Raw genomic sequence first — 19,840 nt, 5'->3', positions numbered from 1 at the left:
AATCCTCACTCAGCCCCAGTGCCACACCACCCCCACACGCAGCCCTCGGCTCACTCAGCGCCCCCGCTGCCTCCTTCAGAAGGCGGCCCCTCAGATGGATGCTGTCACCAGCCAGGCCAACTGGGGCAAGGGTTCCCAGCACCAGTGTCCTCCTTGACATGTTGCCTGAGAGAGAAACGTGAAGAGGGCAACTGTCCCCTGTGTGAAATCTTTTCCCATTCTGTTCTCCAGTCTTGCCAGGCTTTTTCCTTAATTTTTCCAACAAATTGGCTGCCCTGAGTCTCGCCCCTTAGCCTGGGCCGAAGTCCTGGCCATCTGTGTGCCTAGACCCCCATGTCATTGTGACTTGCCACATCTACCAGGTGGGGAATTTGGATTTGCTACAGGAATGTCAGGGTGTTAAAAGTTCCTCCCTCCGTGGCTCTGGGGTGCAACCAGAGTGAGCAGCCCTCTGGCCCCAGAAAGTCAGGCTGAACTGCTGCAGGAAGAGTGCAGAGGAGAGGGGAGCAGCCTGCTCACACCCCTGAGTCCTGTCAGCAGCCAGAGGGGGGCCTCAGCCTCATACTGGTCCTGATGCTCAGGGGTGGAGCTAACCTGGGCAGTAGACCTGCAGTTTAGACCAGGGAGCTGAGCAGCAGCCGAGCCAGTTTCCTGGTTTGCTGGTTGGCTTGCTCTCATTATCTGCCTAGGGTGGCCTCCTTTCAGCCTTGACACAGCTGTGCGCTGTTGCCTCAGTCATGCCAGGGAGCCCAACCTGCAGGCTGAGCCCAGCCGACAGCCGTTTCATCAGGTTTCAGTCTTATTTGGACCAGCCAGTCCGACCTTCGAACCTTAGTCTTTTGCACTTGGAGAACTAAGCTTGGGTTTGCAAGCAAGAATACCCAAGTCTGAATTCCAGCTCTCCTCCTCCCCTGGACAGGTGGCCTAAAGAGAGTCATCCTGCATTTCCGAGCCCTCACTCCCTCCTAATTCTGGAAGCAACAATGACTGACCTGAGAACAGAGTGAAGGAGTATGTGTGAAGGACGTCTTGAATTGGAACGCTTTGTGCAAGAGAGTGGTGTTAGCTGTAGTGTACAAGTCCATTGGTATGAAATGTCCACAATACAAATATCTTCAGTGACAGGAGTGGATTAGTGGTTGCCAGGAGGTGGAGGTGGGATGGGAATGAGGGGTGACTGTCAGTGGGTACCATGTTTCTTTCTGGTCATGAAAATGTTCTAAAATTAGCTGATAGTGAGAGCTGCATAACTTGGTGAATATACAAAAAAAAATTCACTCAACTGTACACTTTAAGTGGGTGAATTTTATGGTATATGAAACATATCTCAAGCAGTTAAAAAAAAAATGTCGAGGGCTGGCACCATGGCGTAGTGGTTAAGTTTGGTGTGCTCCACTTTGGTGGCCCAGGTTCTTGGGTTTAGATCCGGGATGCGGACCTACACCACTTGTCAGCCATGCTGTGGTTTTGACCCACATATAAAGTGGAGGAATATTGGCACAGATGTTAGCTCAGGGCTAATCTTCCTCAGCAAAAAAAAAAAAAAAAAAGAAAAAGAAAAAAAAAGTGTCAGGAGCTTCATTATTTGGGTGCATTTTAATGCAATCTGTGTACCTAAGTGCCAATGAAATCCTCATAATTAGGAACTGGAAGGAACAGCACTCTCAACCCTTTGAGTTGCCCTCAGCCCCTGGCCTGCCACTGCCCAGAGAGGCCAGTGCACCTGGCAGCTCAGGGTGCCCTGCTTGGCTGTGGTCGGCCACTTTCATGGCACACCATGGGTGGCCTTTGAAGCCAGCAGTCAATCAAACATTTCCCCTTACCCCTAAAAAATAAAGCAAAAAAGTTGATTGGTTTAGTCCTCTGATGCAAAATTCCATTTCAAATGGTAAAGCTGTGTCCCATTTCTTACCCCAAAGTCCTCCACAGAACAGCTTCTGAGCTCCCTCCTGAGTGTTGTGGAGTCTCATGCAACCACACAGGACTGCATGAGCACCGGCTGCCGTCTAGAGCCCAGGACGTGCTTGTTGGGGCTGCCTCCCCACCTCGGCAGATGACGTGCTCTACGACCACTGTCACCTCACAGGAGACCACATCAGGGTCATTACTAAAAGCAGAGCCTTCATGTCCCCCATCCCTCCTGCCCAGCATCTGGATGGAGCTTTGTGTGGGCTTATGTCTCAAATGTCCTCACTACCAATGACCAGGCATTAAGATGAACTATAACCTCATCAACTATACTCTTTAAAATTGGAGTATTTTTATTTTACCTTGGCACCTTTAACTAACATATTTACAACTCAAGAAAATCTAACATTGGCAAAAGGCACCTGGTTAGTCATTTCTGCACTTCCATAGATAAGCAAAAACCTGATAATTTTAAAAAACTATAATTTTAAAGAAAGTTCTGCCCAGAGTTTGACAGTGGAAGGAATTATCTATCGTTCCTTCCACCTTGCCTGTGTCAGTCAGGGTACCCTTAGGATCAGGCACTCAGATTTGCGTAAGTGGAGGGGTCTATCCACTAAAGTCCCTTTCTCCTGGAGAGTGGAGCGAGTGGAGCTTAGGGGAGCCACAAGGGTTAGTAGCAGCTGAGCTGTCACCACTGTGAGGCCCAACAGTCCCAGGGAAGAAGTGGCCACCAGGGACTCATGCTCGGGGCCACCTGAGGAGACTCACAGCCCTGGTCCAGGGGCATGGTCAGCCCAGTGCTCTCTCCCTGGGGGGAGCCAGGGAATAAGACCCCCATCCTCTTTTGCCTCTGTCCACTCTTCCATTGTCCTTCTGACATCTTCAGAGGATGGACCCAACCTGAAGCCAAGGGCAAGGCAACCTTCAGCATTTGCTGGGCACTGAGGTGAACATCAGGGATGCAAACTGGAACAAAGTATGAGTCCCATATTTAGAAGTGGAGACAAGGAAGCACAGAAGAATATTGCAGTCTCCTGGCTGCAGGGCCTGGGTACTTAGCACAGAGAATCTTCCTGAAGCCTGCAAAATGTGAGCCCAGGCCAGCAGGCCCAGCTCCTCCAGGCAGAGAGGCTGGCACGGGCTGTGCTGGGGTGAAAGGCAGCATGGATAGCAGGTTGTGTAGTGTTGGGTGGCTGGGGCTGAAATCCTGCACAGAAAGGATCCAGAAAGAGCTGCAGAGTGGGCTGGGTCATGCATTCCAAGCTAGAGGAAGTAAGAAGTTCATACAGGATTCTCCAAGGAGAATGTAACATTCAGACATGCACACTGAAAGGTTGGTCTGGATTGTGTGAGAAATGGACAGGAGGGACCAAGGCTGGTGGCAACTGGGCCAGCAAGGGGTGTTTTGCAGTTTCTGGCAGAGAACTGTGGAAAGCTGAATTAGGGCAATGATGCACAGAGAGTGAGAAGGAGGTGGGTTAAAGAAATAACCATCGAGGAGGGTGAAATTGAGGACTGATGTTTGAGTGGATGTAAAAATAAGGGAGGAGGGATCAACAAGGATACCCAAGGATGCTGTCCAGGTGACTGGATCGACGGTGGAGCCAGTACCTGGTCCGGAGCAGAGAGGAGGGCCCAGGACTCTGGGTGCTGGAGGTGATGTGACCTAGGGAGGGAATCGGCTGCAGTCTATTGTCCAAGGTCCCTGGACTTCTGCGCTAGGGCCTCTGGCCCTGGGGGAAATGGGGTTGCAGGCCCCTGTCAGCACCTTCACCCGCTGGGACTCAGATGTATGGTCACTGACGTGGGCTCCATGACCAGTAGCAAGCTGTCAGGGAGACACATCTTCTGAGGAAGAAAAGACAGGCAGGACACTTTTTAGCTGAACTCTGCCATTTCCCAAGGAGCCTGCATGTGGCACTTGCCAGTGGGCAGGACATATCACCAGACAGCTCTCCCATCATGTTTTACTTTTGGACAGTTTTGATTTAGAAACAATTGGTTTGATGAGTCAGAGACCTGAACACATGGACTAGAGGAGCTCTTCTAAGGGCTCAGATTAAATGTTGAAGGGTGTATCAGTTTGCTCAGGCTGACCACAGACCGCGCGGCTTAAACAACTGGAATTTATTGTCCCACAGTTTCAGAAGCTAGAGGTCTGAGATCAAGTGTCAGCAGGACTGGTTCTCCTGAGGCCTCTGTCCTTGGCTTGCCGACAGCCGTCTTCTCCTGTGTCTTCACATCATCTTAATCTCTATGCTTGTCTGTCTCTGTGTCTGAATTCCTTCTTCTTATAAAGACACCATCATAAGGGGTTCGGGCCCATTCGTATGACCTTATTTTAACTTAATTACCTCTTTAAATACCTAACTCCAAATACAGTCACATTCTGAGATACCAGGGTTAGGACTTCAACATATGAATTCTGGGGAGGACACAAGTCAACCCATAAGAAAGAGGTAGGCGCTGAGGGCAGCTTGATGGGTTCATGTTCTTGTGTGCACCCTCCTGGAGTCAGGCCTCATGCCTGCTTGGCCCTGGGCCTGCTCCGCTCTTGGCAGGGACTTTTTCACTCATAATCCCAGGCAGCACTTCAGAGGCCAAGCCTGCTTGGTGATGCCGTTTTTCAGCCTTCTGCTGGAGCTTGGCCTCCCTTCCTCCCACCTCTGGTGTCCTCTGGCTTCTGATACCAGGGTCTTTCACTCAGGAGTGTGACCTCGTCCCATGGTCCACTGCTTGTCCCTGTGGCTATGCTCCTCATATAGGCCGGTGCACCTGCTGGGGATGTGTGCTGGTCTGGCTTGGTCTGATTAAAAAGCACAGTAGTTGCTAAAAAGTGTTGGGCATGTCAAAGAAAGCTTAATGTGAAATATTTTTGTTTCTATTGAGTTCATCTCTTGTCCTAAAAAAGCATGCCTGGAACCTTGATTGAGGTGATTCATTCTTCACTCCTGTCCCTGAGAAATACTTGCTAGATCTGGCTGTTAGAGACAGAACTGTGGCCACGGACACCCACTCATTCCAGATGCGGGAGCCGAGTTTTGAGTGTCATGTCTTATACACGCTAGTCTCTGGATGCTTTAGCTGGCAGGGAGGTTTTCAGGCTTGAATCTCTTTTTAAAGCAAAGTTTTACTCTATCCTGGAATTGCCGTAAGGGAACCGTGGACAGTGTTGACTGAGCATCCTCCTGCATGCTCATTTGCACATCTTGTGCAGGGGACCCGATGCTACACTGTGAATAACAGGCTTGAGGAAAGTGTGCCCCCCCAGACACAGTTTGGCCTTGTCTCTATGTTTTAGCTTCTCTTCTTCACCAGAAAATATATTCATTTCCCTGGTTGTGAAGAACAGGGTTGTGTCTAAGGTTGAGAGGTGGCCCTGCCCCTCGTGCCAGAGACTAAGCTCCAGATGTGGCAGGAAGTTCTGTTTCCCTGGAAACCTTGTGGGCTTCTTCTGACCTTGCACCTCTCCACACCAGCTCTGTTCTCGTGTCAATGGCACCATGCTAGGAGCTGGTGGGAGGGAAAACATTTACAGGGGCCCTTGGTGAGCTTCAAGAACCACAGAGAAGGGGTTTGGGCTATGGGTTTGTTGGGGAGGTGTGGGGAGTGCTGTCTACTGAGGGTGTGAGGAGGTGGCTTCTTGGAAGGCCCACTTCTCCGTGGCACTGTCTGATGTAGATTAAGCTGGGCCCCAGTTCTAGTTCCACAAGCCTCTAGTGCCTCCCCTTGTGACCTGTTCCTCAGGCTCCTGGGACCATGTCTGTCCCAGTGTGGTTCTAGCACAGGGGGGATCCTCATTAGCATGGGTGAGGACGCAGCCATCATTAGTGAGCCAAGAAGACGAGCTTGACAACTAGTGGCTTGAACTTGGACTATCCCTCTGAATCTAAGTAGCAGTGAAACCGAATTTATAAAATTGTCTCATAGAATTTACTACATTTCAAAGTTAATATATTAGCATTTCTAAAAATTTTGACTTTTTATAAGAAAAAAAGGATGCAGAAAATGTTGCTGAAACCACTATCATCCCCTTTACTGGAGAAATCATTGTATCTTTGTTACACACAAGGTACTGATGAGGAGCAGTGCTCTATATGATAAGCAGGAGATGGGTGGGTGACTACCTAGCAGGGCCTTCCTTGGCCAGCTTCCCAACTCGGTCTCCCATTCCTCGTCTGCCCTCTTTAGCTGTGGTCAATCCCTGTGGTGAAGATAAGTCTACGACCATCCTGACACCAATTCCAGTTGTGTGGATTTTTCCCACATCAAGCAAATCTGCGACACCAGCTGGAAGTCCTACAATTTAACTTGATTCTGACACTATCTACCTGGAGATAGTGTCAGATCCCGCAGGTTAAGGGCTCAGTCCCACAAGACTGCCCCCTACACTCACTTCAGATGCTAATCACAAGAGCAGGTTGTCACCTGTGCTCCTCACCTACTGGCCATAAATCAGAGGTTTCCACGACCCACTCCTCAGATTTGATTAATTTGCTTGAGTAGCTCACAGCACTCAGGAAAACAGTTTACTTGCTGTTTACCAGTTTATTATAAAAGGATATGATAAAGGATACAGACAAACACCCAGAGAGAAGAGATGCGTAGGGCAAGTGTGTAGAAAGGGATGTGGAGCCTCAGTGTCTTCTCTGGACTCCACTCTGCACCTCTACCTGTTCCCCAACCTGGAAGCTCTCCAAACTTCATACTTGCGGGAGTTTGATGGAAGCATGATGGACTTTTAATTCCATTTTCAGCTCCTCTTCTCTCTCTAGAGAATAGGGGGCCAGGCTGAAAGTTCCAAGCTTCTAATCATGGCTCGTTCTTTCTGGTGATCAGCCCCTATCCAGGAGCCATCCAAGAGCCCACCCAGAGTTGCCTCATTAGAACAAACGACACTACTATCACCCAGGAAATTACGAGGGCTTTAGTATCTTGTGTCAGGAACAACTGGTCGAAGACAAAATATTAGAACAGAAGATGCTCCTACTGCTCTTATCACTTCGGAATTTGCAAGAGTTTTAGGAGCTCTGTGTCAGGAACTGGGGGCAGAGACTAAATATTAGAACAAAAGATTCTCCTAGCACTCCTACTTACAAGGTTTCAGGGGCCCAGTGTCAGGAACTGGAGGCAGAGACCAATATATCTATCTTATTTTTTCACAAAGCCCATCGGCAAAGTAAACAATCAAATATCAGTTTCTTGAGATGCTTCTAGAAGCCCAGTTATTGGTGAGCACCAGCTCCCCCTCAGCCTTTGCAGAGGTCCACTGAGACAAGCCACCCCTCTTGAGTTTCCCTGATCCCCATCCAAGTCCAGCATCCAGGCCTTCCTTCCCAAAGGCAGTGCTACTTGAGCCACAAGGAACATGTAAGCATCCGAGTGACTCGTGCCAACTCTTTCTCGACAGCATACACGATAATGGGAAGAAGGCTGGGCTGTACAAAGAAAACCTGTTGCTGCGAGGCTGCACCATCCGAAACACAGAGGCCGTTGTCGGCATCGTCATCTACGCGGGTAGGCATGGCCGTGTCACATGCGGTCTGTGACAGCACTGGCTGGCCACATTGGGCTGCGTGTTCTTGGACATTGCTTCCTGTTTTTTTTTTCCTAATTATAAAAGCAGCATCTATCCATTGTAGAAAATTTGGAAAGCGAGCAAAATAAAAAGAAGGAAAACTTCTAATAATACCTCAACCAAAAGTGTTCTCTGAGCATTTTAGCCTGTTTCTCCCCATGTGTTTCTCCACAGTTGTTATTGACTGAGCTTATCCCATAAGTATAGCAGCATCATACCTCAAGCCATGCAGTCAGCGTAGTGCATCCCTTAACTGTTGGGCATTGATTCACTGTGACCCTTCGTTCTCCCCCACAGGACACGAAACCAAGGCTCTGCTGAATAACAGCGGGCCCCGCTACAAGCGCAGCCAGCTTGAGAGGCAGATGAACTGCGATGTGCTCTGGTGTGTCCTCCTCCTTGTTTTTATGTCTCTGTTCTCAGCGATTGGTAAGTCTCCTTGACGGGTCACAAATGAGTGGGTGCTGCTGGACAGCCTCCAGGTGAGCCTGGTAGGCTGCCCATAACTCGTCCTGATCCACTGATCTAAAGTTAAAATGCACATTTGTCACTGACTTGGAATCACGGGATGTTTGCATCAGCATAGGCCATCTTGAGATGCCTAGATGAATGGGCTTGGCGAAGTAATGTTATTTTTCGAATTGGCAACATCTTGGACAGAAGAATGGTTTAATCATATCACTAGTAATGATTCCAATGGAAGAAGTAACCTGGTGATGAACTGAGAGTAACAGCAGGAGAAGGATGAATGCTACTAATGAGAACTCCATGAAAAGAGGAAAAAAATTATTGGGATCCTCAGAAGGAGCTGGCAGTTGGGTTGCATGTGGGCTCTGGTGCTCTCCATCCTTCAAGTCCCCAGACCCAGCACACTGCCTTGGGAGCACCTTGCAGGGAAGTGTGTTGAGCCTCTAGGTAAATGACCTTCACCACTTACCCTGCTCAGCTGCCATCATGCACCAGCGGGTGTCGTGGTCTGGGAGACGTAGGTGTATGGGACAGGAAAAGGGCTTCCGTTATCAGATAGGTGTGAGACCCGGATGATGAAATAATGCGCATTGCCATTGGCCTCTCAGAGTCTGTGATAGTGCGTTTTGAACCTCCAAGAAGGGACAATAATGGGCGGTATCCAGAGGCTACTGACAAAACTGGCGTTTTATGAGGCACTCTTTGGGAAATTCCTTTCTGAGGGTTTCCCACGGCAGCTGCCAGCACCTTCAATTCCTGCATTATGACCAGTGGTGCCATTCAGTGCCAACATGGTGTGAGGAAAGGTCCAGGTCCTGCTGCCATCCAGCAGTCTGATCGTGGGTGCCACAGTGCCATGTGCTTTTGCTTTCTGACGTGGCAAGGCAGCTGATAAACCCACATGTGGCTGCGTCGAGTCACAGTCTTAAAGTTTTGCTTTAATTTGCACTACAGCGTTCTTATTTTTCCTTTGGATAAATGACGTTTCTCTTTGAACGTTACTACAGGACACGGACTATGGGTGTGGCGGTACAAAGAGAAGAAGTCATTGTTCGATGTTCCCGAGTCTGATGGGAGCTCTTTGTCCCCAGTCACAGCTGCAGTGTACTCATTTTTGACCATGATAATAGTTCTGCAGGTAACAGTACTAAGTATCGTACAATAATTGCTTTACTTCCTTGAGGAGAACTTCAAGTCATCATAGTCTGCCAAGAATTTTCTATAATCTCTGCATCTGGAGGACCATGAATGTACCTGCCTAACATGCTGCATTTTGTTTTTCCACTTAATTTATTTATAGAGTCTTTTCTTGGGGCTTTTCAAGGTAAAATTCTCCTTTGCTGTTCTTAAGATTCTTAAGCATTGTAGGGTTGGTTTTTATCATTGTTTCTCTTTTGTTTTGTTTTTCTATTCAATTACTTCTAAAAAAAATCACATTATTTTGAAATAATTTTAAGATTTACAGACAAGTTGCAAAAAATAGTTCAGAGAGTTCCCATGTGTCCTCAGCCAGGCTCCCCAGATGTGAATGTATCATAGTACTATGGAACATTGTCAAAACTAAGAATCCAACTTTGGTCCTTTGCCATGAATTAAGCTCTAGATGTATTCGGATTCCACTAGTGTTTCCACTAATGTGCTTTTTCTGTTCCAGGATTCAATTCAGGATATCACACTGCATTTAGTGAGATTGTTTATTATTATTATCATTACTAATTCACATGCCTACCCAAAGACTCCCAGTCACTAACTGAGAATCTATGCCCAAAAAGCCTGTTAAAGAGTGGAGAAGGGGCTGTGAGCATCACTGTCAACCTCCTTGGGAGCACAGAGTGACCAGTGAGCATTTGCTTAGCTTTGCCTAGGAGGGGAGCTCTGCTGTCTTGTGCTTCACACAATGGGAAACAGCCTTATTTAACTTTCCAAAATAGCAGGGGTTCTTTTTTGGAACTCAAAGTGGTAATTTATTTCCTAGTTCTCATAAAAAGTTCGATGGAAAAAGAGATTGAAACTATTATGGTGATTCATATGGGGTTTTGAATTATTCAAGAAATTCACTTATTATTTTATTAGTAATTCTTTCTGTTCTGTAACTTTTTTCCAGTTTTATTGAGATATAATTGACATATAACATTACATTAGTTTTAGGTGCACAACATGATGATTTGATATATGTAGATATTGCAAAATGACCACCACAATAAGGTTAGTTAAGGTCCGTCACCACACATAGTTACAAATGTTCTTTTCCTTTTGTTGAGAACTTTTAAAATTTACTCTCTTAGCCACTTTCAAATACACAGTTTGGTATTGTTAACTGTAGTCACCATACCGTACATTACATCCCATGACTTATTTATTCTATAACTGGAAATTTGTACCTTTTGACCCCCTTCACCCATTTTGCCCACCCCCTACCTCTGGCAACCACCAATCTGTTCTCTGTATCTATGAGTTTGTTTTTTTAGATTTCACATATAAGTGAGATCATACAGTATTTCTCTTTCTCTGTCTTACTTCACTGTCTTTTTTTGTAAATGCAAATTTTCTTCTAGCCTTGGGTTAGTATTGTGGTAGGTGTTGCATTAACTTACTTAAGTTACCAGGAGAATCCTGTTAGTCTAGATATGATATTCTGAGCCAATCAACATCAGTTCAATACTGTTACTCCACAAAAAAATAGAAAATTAAACATTGATTTCATGGAGGCTATCCTTAAATTGTCAAAGCATAACTGAATATCCTTCTGAAAGTCGTCTTCTCTTTGCTCTGCATTGTGCAAGATCACAGAAATTGTCCTTAAACACAAAACCAACCTCTGAAAAGACTCTCTTCTGAACTGTGGGGTTGTGTCTGCGGGACAGGCACTCCTGTGGCCATGAGCCCCAGGACAGCCTGGGGGCAGAGTGCCACTGTGGTGCGAGGAAACTTTGCTTATGATGACTCTGACTGTGCCATGTGATTTTTTTCTCTTTTCTCTCTTTTCTTTCCTAGCTTCTCTCAAGCACAACTTAGTAATATGAAAACGCTTGCCTCTATCCAAGCCATGGTTACCATACTTTCAAACACAGTAGTGGATTTCTGCTCTGCACTGGCACCATAGGCTGTCCTACTTTAAACTCTTTGCCAATATCCTAGTACTTTTCCAATACTGACTCTAAACCAACCTGTTTAAGCTCTGAAAGGTACAGTATAGTCCTTACCTACCTGTGGTTGTAGTCATTTGTCATTTAAATAGATTGGACTAATTCTGCAGCTCCCTGGTCCTCACAGCCATTCATTCTGTGTCTTGTGTCTTCCAGGTTTTGATCCCAATTTCCTTATATGTTTCCATTGAAATTGTGAAAGTCTGCCAAGTGTACTTCATTAACCAGGATGTAGAGTTGTACGATGAAGAAACAGACTCACAGCTGCAGTGTCGAGCTCTGAACATCACGGAAGACTTAGGGCAGATACAGTACATCTTCTCAGATAAAACGGGCACTTTAACTGAGAATAAGATGGTTTTCCGAAGATGCACTGTGTCTGGTATAGAATATTCTCATGATGCAAATGGTGAGTGGGTAGGGAGGGGGTCCTGGACCAGAAAGCTGCTGTGTCAAAGCTGCATGCACAAGCACACATGCACACTCACACTGTCACATGTGCACACAAGCTTCAGGGATTGCTGATTTTCGAGGGAGAATACAACATAGAAGGGTTGTCAGAGAACTTGGGAGCCCGAAGCCTGGTGGCACTTTTGGAAAAGGCACTTCCACTTGGCTGACAGCACCCACTCACTGCACGGTCTCCATATGGTGGGCATCTGCCTAAACATTCATTTTTTGCCAGACAAGGGGAACTAAGGAGGGCATCCTTGTGGAACTTCTCAGGCACCCAGTCTCTCTACCACTCCAAGAGACAGAGATGTTTCTGTTGTCACCCATTGGTCCTCTTGTTCTCAGCTGAAAATTCTCAGAATGGCATTGGGCAATTCATGCTGCATTCTTTCCCTTGGAATACAATGTCTGTGGGAGCTGGAAAGAAATGTCACTCAGTTTGGATTTTTCAAGCGGTCCCTCCTCCCACCTCTCCTTTCCTTACCCTTTGCTGCCTCTGCCTCTCTAAACACACAGGAGAGCCATCCACTTCATAAGCTGAGTGTGTGGCTGTAACCAGCGAGCACCCAAGTCAGGAGAGGGCACCATGATAAGGGTCCCTGTGCCACAGTCCTGTTTCTGGGGCTATCGCACCTCTGACAGGGGGCACTTGCTCTGCAGCCTTCCCTTTCCTTGCTGAAACGGCATCTGAGAACATCAAAGAGACCTTGCCATGGAAACAGAAGCAAATATAGAACAGAGGGACAGCATGTGGGCAAGAATAGGAAACTGTACTTTAGGGGGATTTGGTGGCAAGGATCTGTTGGAAGCAAGAGATTTTTTGTGAGTTTTATAAAACCAAGAATTATCATGATATCCACTAATGTCCATGTAAAATTAAAGCTGTCATATTAAACAAGAAGGCATAGGAACTTACCTACTTTGTTTAATGTTTTATTTGCCATCCAAAATAAACGGTCATTGATGGTATCCCATCCACCACCTGTCCACCCTCTCCTTCTCCTTTTTCTGTAATTCCTCAACCTTGTGCAGAAGAGCTTATTTACCTAAAAGCAGAACTCAGCCTAGTTGTGAAGGAGTCAAAGACCTAGGAAGTCAGGTCAGCAGCAGCTTTTGAAAGCTGGACCTGAGGCTCAATGAGCAGAATCCCAACTAAGATTACAGAATTTGACAGTTGTCAAATGCTTACCGTAAAACCAAAGGGTTCCATCACCTCTGAAAGACACAAGAAAGCATTTCTGCTGAAGACTGAAACCACCAGGAGTCTCTGCAACCTGTTTTAAAGAAGTGCTGCCATCAGTCATTGATGGGAACCCGGGTCCAAGAGCATCTTTAGCGGTTACTCCCATGACCTGACCTCTCAGGTCTCATTAGTAAAATGAATTCTGGGTTTGGCTCTGAGCACTGAGCCCAGCTCACAGATACCTGAACTGGCCACGGAGGCCATGGGTGGTCATGACCCTCTCTGACCTATTGTCCTGGTGACAGTGCACACCTAGGGACAGGCATCACCCACTCCTTGCCCTCATCGTCCTCAAGGGCATCGCTAAGGCAGCTTCTGGTCAGAAACTGCTGTCTACTTGCAGACCACAGAGACACCAGCAATGGCCTGAGGGATGGCTACTTTTAGGCTAACATCCGACAGCTGCTGCATGAGGGTGGAACAGGCAGGTGTGCTTTTCAGGAGGCTGGACGCCAAGCTCCTAACACACAAGCCTAGGAGCTAGACAGTCCCATGTCCTGGCTTTGTTCTTCCTTGTTGTCCACTTGCCACCAAACCGGGACTTATGTCAGCCAAGAGTGGGTGGGGCGTGCAGGAGGAATCTTGCTCCTGGAATTAGGAGCTCCCTGAGGTAGAATCCTGGCGTTAGCAATTACTCAGCCTTGTAACCATGGGCAGGTGAATTCTCTTTCCTTATCTCCATTTTTCTCATCTCTAAAGAAAAGTCTTTCTAAAGAAAGATGCTGAATATAAGGCTGGGCCCACAGCACAGCCCAACACCACAGGCATCCTTATATAAAGGCCCCTTCTCTTGGCCACTCCCCCAGGCTGCCTTGTCTGAGGATACCTTGCACTCCTGCCCAGCATTGGGCCTGCTCTTGCAGTTCTGAGTAATCACTTGTTTTGAATGAGTAATCCTCATGAATAGTCTCCTTGTGGCTCACCCATGATGGAACAAGCTGAACTAACTAGGCAAAGCCAGGAAAACGTGTTCAGAGCCATCCTCAGCAAGAAACAGCGGCACAGATGCACTTCCTGTGATTCACTGAGCAGCCACAGGGACGTCTGCTCGCAGCGCCCCCTAAGGGCTTGAGTGTAGCATCGCAGTGAAGGTCCTCTTCAGTGGAGCTTTGCTTGCTGGTTCTAAAACCCAGGGGCATTAGTCCATGCTGTGCAACCCCAACCCCAGGAGGACGGTGAACCCCGCTGTTGCATGGTGCTTCATCTGTACAGATTGAGTGTGGACAGTACCCACCAGGCCCTGAGCAAGGAGCCCCCACACTGTACCTTCAACACAGCATGAAAACTGTTATTTTTGTTTGACTGCAAGTCAGATGCTCAATGTAATCCATCCTGATGGCCCCAGTGAGCCAGGTGGCCCCATGATCTCAGGATGAAGGGCAAAGCCTGGAACCCAGCTACTCTGGGCCAGGCCTTCACCGTCTGCCCTGCCTTCCTCCCAGCCACTGACCCATCCAGCCCGTGTTTACACCAAGACTCCACCTGAACGGAGGGGCTGTGTGAATCCATCTCTGCCCATGCTTGACTTGTTTATGGAGGGGAACAGCTACTGTGCCATAATGGACAGGACATGAGCTCTGGTGGGCCACGGGCCTGGGTGCCATCTGCACTCCCTGCCTCTGTGTCCTGTGACCTTGGCAAGCTCCTTAAGGTCTCAGAGACTCAACCTTCTCATCTGTGAATTGGGGTTGAGAATATCAACCTCATCAGGTTGACTGAAGGAGCAGAGAAATGAGAACGTCCTCCATCCCTCAGTGGAAACCCTCTTTAAATGGGGCCTTGCCATTAGAGAGTGAGGGTTGTGAGTGTTCTGAATCAGATCTGTCTTCCCAGCCTCCCTATGATGTGTCACCCCTTGTCCCTCTGCCCACAGCCCGGCGTCTAGCCAAGTACCAGGAGGCGGACTCTGAGGAGGAAGAGATGGTGCCCAGAGGGAGCTCGCTGCCCCAGCGCGGCAGCATTGGGAGCCACCAGAGTGTCCACATCATGCACAGGATCCAGAGCACCAAGACGCACCGGCGCACGGGCAGCCGGGCGGAGGCCAAGCGGGCCAGCATGCTGTCCAAGCACACGGCCTTCAGTAGTCCCATGGTGAGTCCACCATTCCTTCCCACTTCCATATGCCGTATTCATCGAAAGTGTCTGTGCCTGGTAATACAAACAAGCTGTTGCTGGAGGTTGACTCTGCTCAGTTAGCAGAAGTCTTTCTGGCCAACACCTTTTCCCCACAGCACTGTATCTTTTCCAACACCATTGTATCTACAGCCCCTTCACTATAGCTTCTAAGGCTGGAGGATTGCTGGTGAGCCACTGAAAGGGGTGACAGAAAGGAAGTCCATCCTGCCAAATGAAATAACTAAAACATCAGAGCAAGACGACAACTATGAAAAAAAGCAAAGCCAAATGAAAAAAGAAGGAGTTAATTAGATGAGCTCAAATCCAATAAAACTTCTTTCTCCCTTGCCTTGCTAAAATGTTTTAAGAGCAGAGAGTTCTGAGTCGATTTTGTTCACTCTGTGGTGGCCTCATTCTTTTATGTCCTTCTGAACCCACAGAGATGCTACCATTTAAATAGAGATGATGGAGAATTATGATCCACATAATTATGTGGGTTTATATAGGGTACGTGGGAGGGGGCTCTCACACTCGGCAGGAGGGAGACCGCCCTGAACAAGTTTTCCTGACATCCATGTAGCAATATCGGTCAAGAATATCTGAAATGCTCAAACTTTCAAATTTAGTGATTCAGGCAAAGATTTCTGTACACAGAAGTTTATCAGTGTGTTATTTACATCAGCAGAGCAGTGAAAAAACTGTATCTGGTGATAAAGGAATGGCCAGATAAATTATGCTAATCCTTTTTGAAGTTGTTGATAATTGTGTTTTCAAATAATTCTTAAAGGCCTGGAAAAGTTCAGACAATATCATGTCTTGGGGAAAATGGAAACTGCCAATTTATGTATAAAATGTTTTGATTATGTAAAATGTATAGAGAAACGACTGGAAAGAAATGCAGAAGCATGTTTTTCAAAAAGTATACATTACTCTGAGGTGATATTTGCTAAATTTCCCCTATTCTCTGATTTTTGAAGTCTTTCTGAGTAAGATATGTTATATTAATATATATTCTTAGATGTATTATTTTATAATAAGAACATGTATATCTTATATATAAGAATATATGCATTTCATTTCATATGTAAGATATATTCTCATACAATTAAAATTACACATAATTTATTGTTGTAAAAATGGCACATGTGTATGTGTGAGATGAAGGTGCGTTTACTGCTGATGGTAAAGTCAGGGTGCCTTCAATAGTCAAGCACCAAGACGCTTGTCAGGTCACTGGGTCAGACTCACCCTTCAGGCTCTGTTTTCTTCCCAGGAGAAAGACATTGCACCTGACCCAAAGCTGTTTGAGAAGGTGAGTGAGTGTGACAGGTGCCTGGCCGTCGCTAGGCACCAGGAGCACCCACTGGCCCACCTCTCGCCAGAGCTGTCTGATGTTTTCGACTTCTTCATTGCACTCACCATCTGCAACACAGTGGTTGTCACATCCCCGGATCAGCCACGACAAAAGGTAAGTTCTAGAGTATTCCTGTGAGCCCATGATGCCCTTGACCTTTGGCGCAGCCCTCCTGTTGTCAGTCTTCCTGTGGGTACTGCTCTTTCCTTTCTGCAGGAGCCACTCGGCACCACCTCTCATGTTTAAGGGGATGCAGCAGAGGGCTTCATAGGGGCAAACCAGCTCTTTGGTTCTTCAGTGCCATCCCAGGATGCAGCAGATGGGTGCCAGGATTGGGCCAAGTGGGAGAAGACACACACCCTCTGAGCCCTGGACAGAAGGGGTGCAGAGCTGCTGGCCTGGCCTGGGGTTGGCAGGGGCAGGAGCAAGGCTGCCTTATACAACCTACGCAGAGCCTCTGGGTTGCAGACTCTCACAGGAGAGAGGACAGGACAGACTCTGGGATGAGTGGCCTGGACTTGAATCCTGACATCACCACTTAGCTGAGTGGCTTTAGACAAGCTGTTCCCCTCCTGTGCCTCATGAATCCCATCTGGGACATGAGGGTGGTGGTAAGGATTTACAGAGGGGGCCCAGAATAGGGTTTGGCACACAGTAAAAGTATTTGACCTTAATAGAGGTTTTTAACATTGTCATTCAAGAAGTGATTGAGAATCAATCAGAGGTTACCTGAGGAGGTGGAAGCATAGCAGTACCCAAGTTCTTTTGCTTGGGTTAACATTAAAGTTCTTTCCAAAAGGAGTAAGCTTTTATGTGTGAAAGAAGCCTCTATAACTCAGGTGCTCCTCAGAAAGTCCTCAGGTGGGCCAGGTGGTATGGGAGTCATGCAAGCATGGATTTGTAAATGCAGCAAAGCAACTTTAAATGGGTCAAAACAAAAGTGTTCCAGGGCCAGATGCATGCCATAGACCTGCCCCTGAGCCCCTTGCTTTCCCAGGCCTCTTCCCGATCTCCTGGGTCAGCCCTTCCAACAGGTTCCACTGATGGAGCCACTGGTGTGGGATGTGGGGTAAACCAGGCGTCCCTGTCCTCTCTGTGGCAGAAGCATGCCTGGCAGCAGTGCAGCCCCCCTGTGCTCTCGCTTCTGCCACGTGGGCCTGCAGAGGCCCCAGTGGACCCAGAAGATCCGAGTGGAAAGGACTCAGAGACAGAAGGCTTGTGCTGCCAGCCTGGGTAAGAGCTGTCTCCTGCTACAGCTCATCTCTTAGCTGTCTCAGCATGTCTCATCTGGCCTCTGGGTTCTTCCGCCACCCTGTATTCAATCACTCTGATGTGCATCCCTGGAGGGGTATTTGGTTTCTAGGTTAGAGCCTATCTAACATACCTAGTCATTGTTGCAAGGACTGAATAGATGAGAGAGACCCCAACATAACTGAAGCCTGTGTCACACATGTAGTGAGTTCCATGTAGGGAGCACAATATTCAATCACCCACCTCAGACTGTAAATGAACATCTCTGTGTGCATTTCTGTTCCAACACTTTAGCGAGTGCCACCTTTGAGGGTATTTGGAGCCACAGGAGCTCCAGCGTGGCTGGCTGAATCTCCCACCTGGATATGTAGCATATTTAAAGTCATTGTAGGAACAAAGAAAAGCCCCTTTATCAAAATTGGTCCTACATATGCAGCAAAAGTGGTACTAAGAGGGAAATTCATCGCAATACAGGCTCACCTTAACAAACAAGAAAAATCCCAAATAAGCATTCCCAAATTACACCTGAGTGAATTAGAAGAAGAACAAACAAATCCCAAAGTCAGCAGAAGGAGAGAAATAGTAAAAATCAGAGCAGAAATAAAAGCAATTGAAACAAAAAAGGCAGTAGAAAGGATCAGTGGAACAAGGAGCTGGTTCTTTGAGAAGATAAACAAAATTGAGAAACCCCTTGCCAGACTTACAAAGAAGAAAAGAGAGAAAGACCAGATAAATACTATTAGAAATGAAAGAGGAGAAATAACAACAGATACCATAGAAATACAAAGAATTCTAAGAGAATAGTATGGAAAGCTATATGCCAACAAAATGGACAATCTAGAGGAAATGGATAAATCCTTAGACTCTTACAACCTCCCAAAGCTGAATCAAGAGGAAATAATCTGAATAGACCAAACACAAATAAAGAGATTGAAACAGTAATCAAAAGCATCCCAGAACATAAAAGCTCAGGACCACATGGCTTCCCTGGAGAAGTCTACCAAACTGTCAGAGAAGATTTAATACCTATCCTTGTCAACCTATTCCAAAAAATCAGAGAAGATGGAATACTTCCTAACGCATTCAATGAGGCCAACATCACTCTAATACCAAAGCCTGACAAGGACAACACAAAAAAAGGAAAACTACAAGTCAATATCACTGATGAACATAGATGCAAAAATCCTCAACAAATATTGGCAACCTGAATACAGCAATACATCAAAAAGATCATACATCATGATGAAGTGGGATTTATACAACCAACCAGGGATGGTTCAACATCCGCAAATCAACCAATACACCACGTTAACAACATGAGGAATAAAAACCACAAGATCATCTCAACAGACATAGAAAAAGCATTTGACAAGATCCAACAGCCATTTATGATAAGAACTCTTAACAAAATGGAGATAGAAGGAAATTACCTCAACATAATAAAGGCCATATATGACAAACCCACAGCCACCATCATACTCACTGGGAAAAGCTGAATGCCATCCCTCTGAGAACAGGAACAAGGCAAGGATGCCTACTATCACAACTCTTATTCAACATAGTACTGTAGGTTTGGGCTAGAGTAATTAGGCAAGAGAAAGGAACAAAAGGAATCCAAATAGGGAGTGAAGAAGTGAAACTCTCACTGTTTGCAGACGACATGATCTTGTATATAGAAAACCCTAAAAAATCCATCGGAAAAATATTGGAAATAATTAACACCTACAGTAAAAGTTGCAGGGTATAAAATCAATGCACAAAAATCAGTTGCATTTATATACTCTAGTAACTTACAGAAAGAGAACTCAAGAATACAACTCCATTTACAATCACAACAAAAAGAATAAAGTACCTAGAAATAAATTTAACCAAGGAGGTGAAGGACTTATACAATGAAAACTGTAAGACATTATTGAAAAAAATAGATGATGACATAGAGGTGGAAAGAGATTCCATGCACATGGATTGGAAGAGTAAGCATAGTTAAAATGTCCATACTACCCAAAGCAATCTTCAGATTCACTGCAATCCCAATCAGAATCCCAATGACATTCTTCATGGAAATAGAACAAAGAATCCTAAAATTCATATGGGGCAAACAAAGACCTCGAATTGCTAAAGTAATCGTGAGAAAAAGGAACAAAGCTGGAGGCATCACGGTCCCTGACTTCAAAATGTAGTACAAAGCCATGGTAATCAAAGCAGCATGGTACTGGTACAAAAACAGGCACACAGATGAACGGAACAGAATTGAAAGCCCAGAAATAAAACCTCACACCTACGGACAGCTAATCTTCGACAAAGGTGCCAAGAACATACAA

The 19,840-nt window shown here is 46.4% G+C and overlaps 1 protein-coding gene across 1 annotated transcript in view; it reads left to right on the top strand.

Annotated features, from left to right (window-relative positions):
* Positions 1 to 19,840, top strand: part of ATP10A (ATPase phospholipid transporting 10A (putative)) — a 179,836-nt gene that overhangs the window by 119,757 nt on the left and 40,239 nt on the right. Inside the window, 6 exon segments of the mRNA XM_070572238.1 lie at positions 7,322 to 7,428; positions 7,787 to 7,918; positions 8,965 to 9,095; positions 11,260 to 11,512; positions 14,673 to 14,890; positions 16,188 to 16,382. Coding sequence (XP_070428339.1) covers positions 7,322 to 7,428; positions 7,787 to 7,918; positions 8,965 to 9,095; positions 11,260 to 11,512; positions 14,673 to 14,890; positions 16,188 to 16,382 — 1,036 coding nt within the window.

Source organism: Equus przewalskii, chromosome 1 (assembly GCF_037783145.1).
Source record: "Equus przewalskii isolate Varuska chromosome 1, EquPr2, whole genome shotgun sequence".
Classification (NCBI taxonomy): Eukaryota; Metazoa; Chordata; class Mammalia; order Perissodactyla; family Equidae; genus Equus; species Equus przewalskii.
The sequence above is the reverse complement of the archived record's forward strand: the minus strand, read 5'-3'. Positions and strand labels throughout refer to the sequence as shown.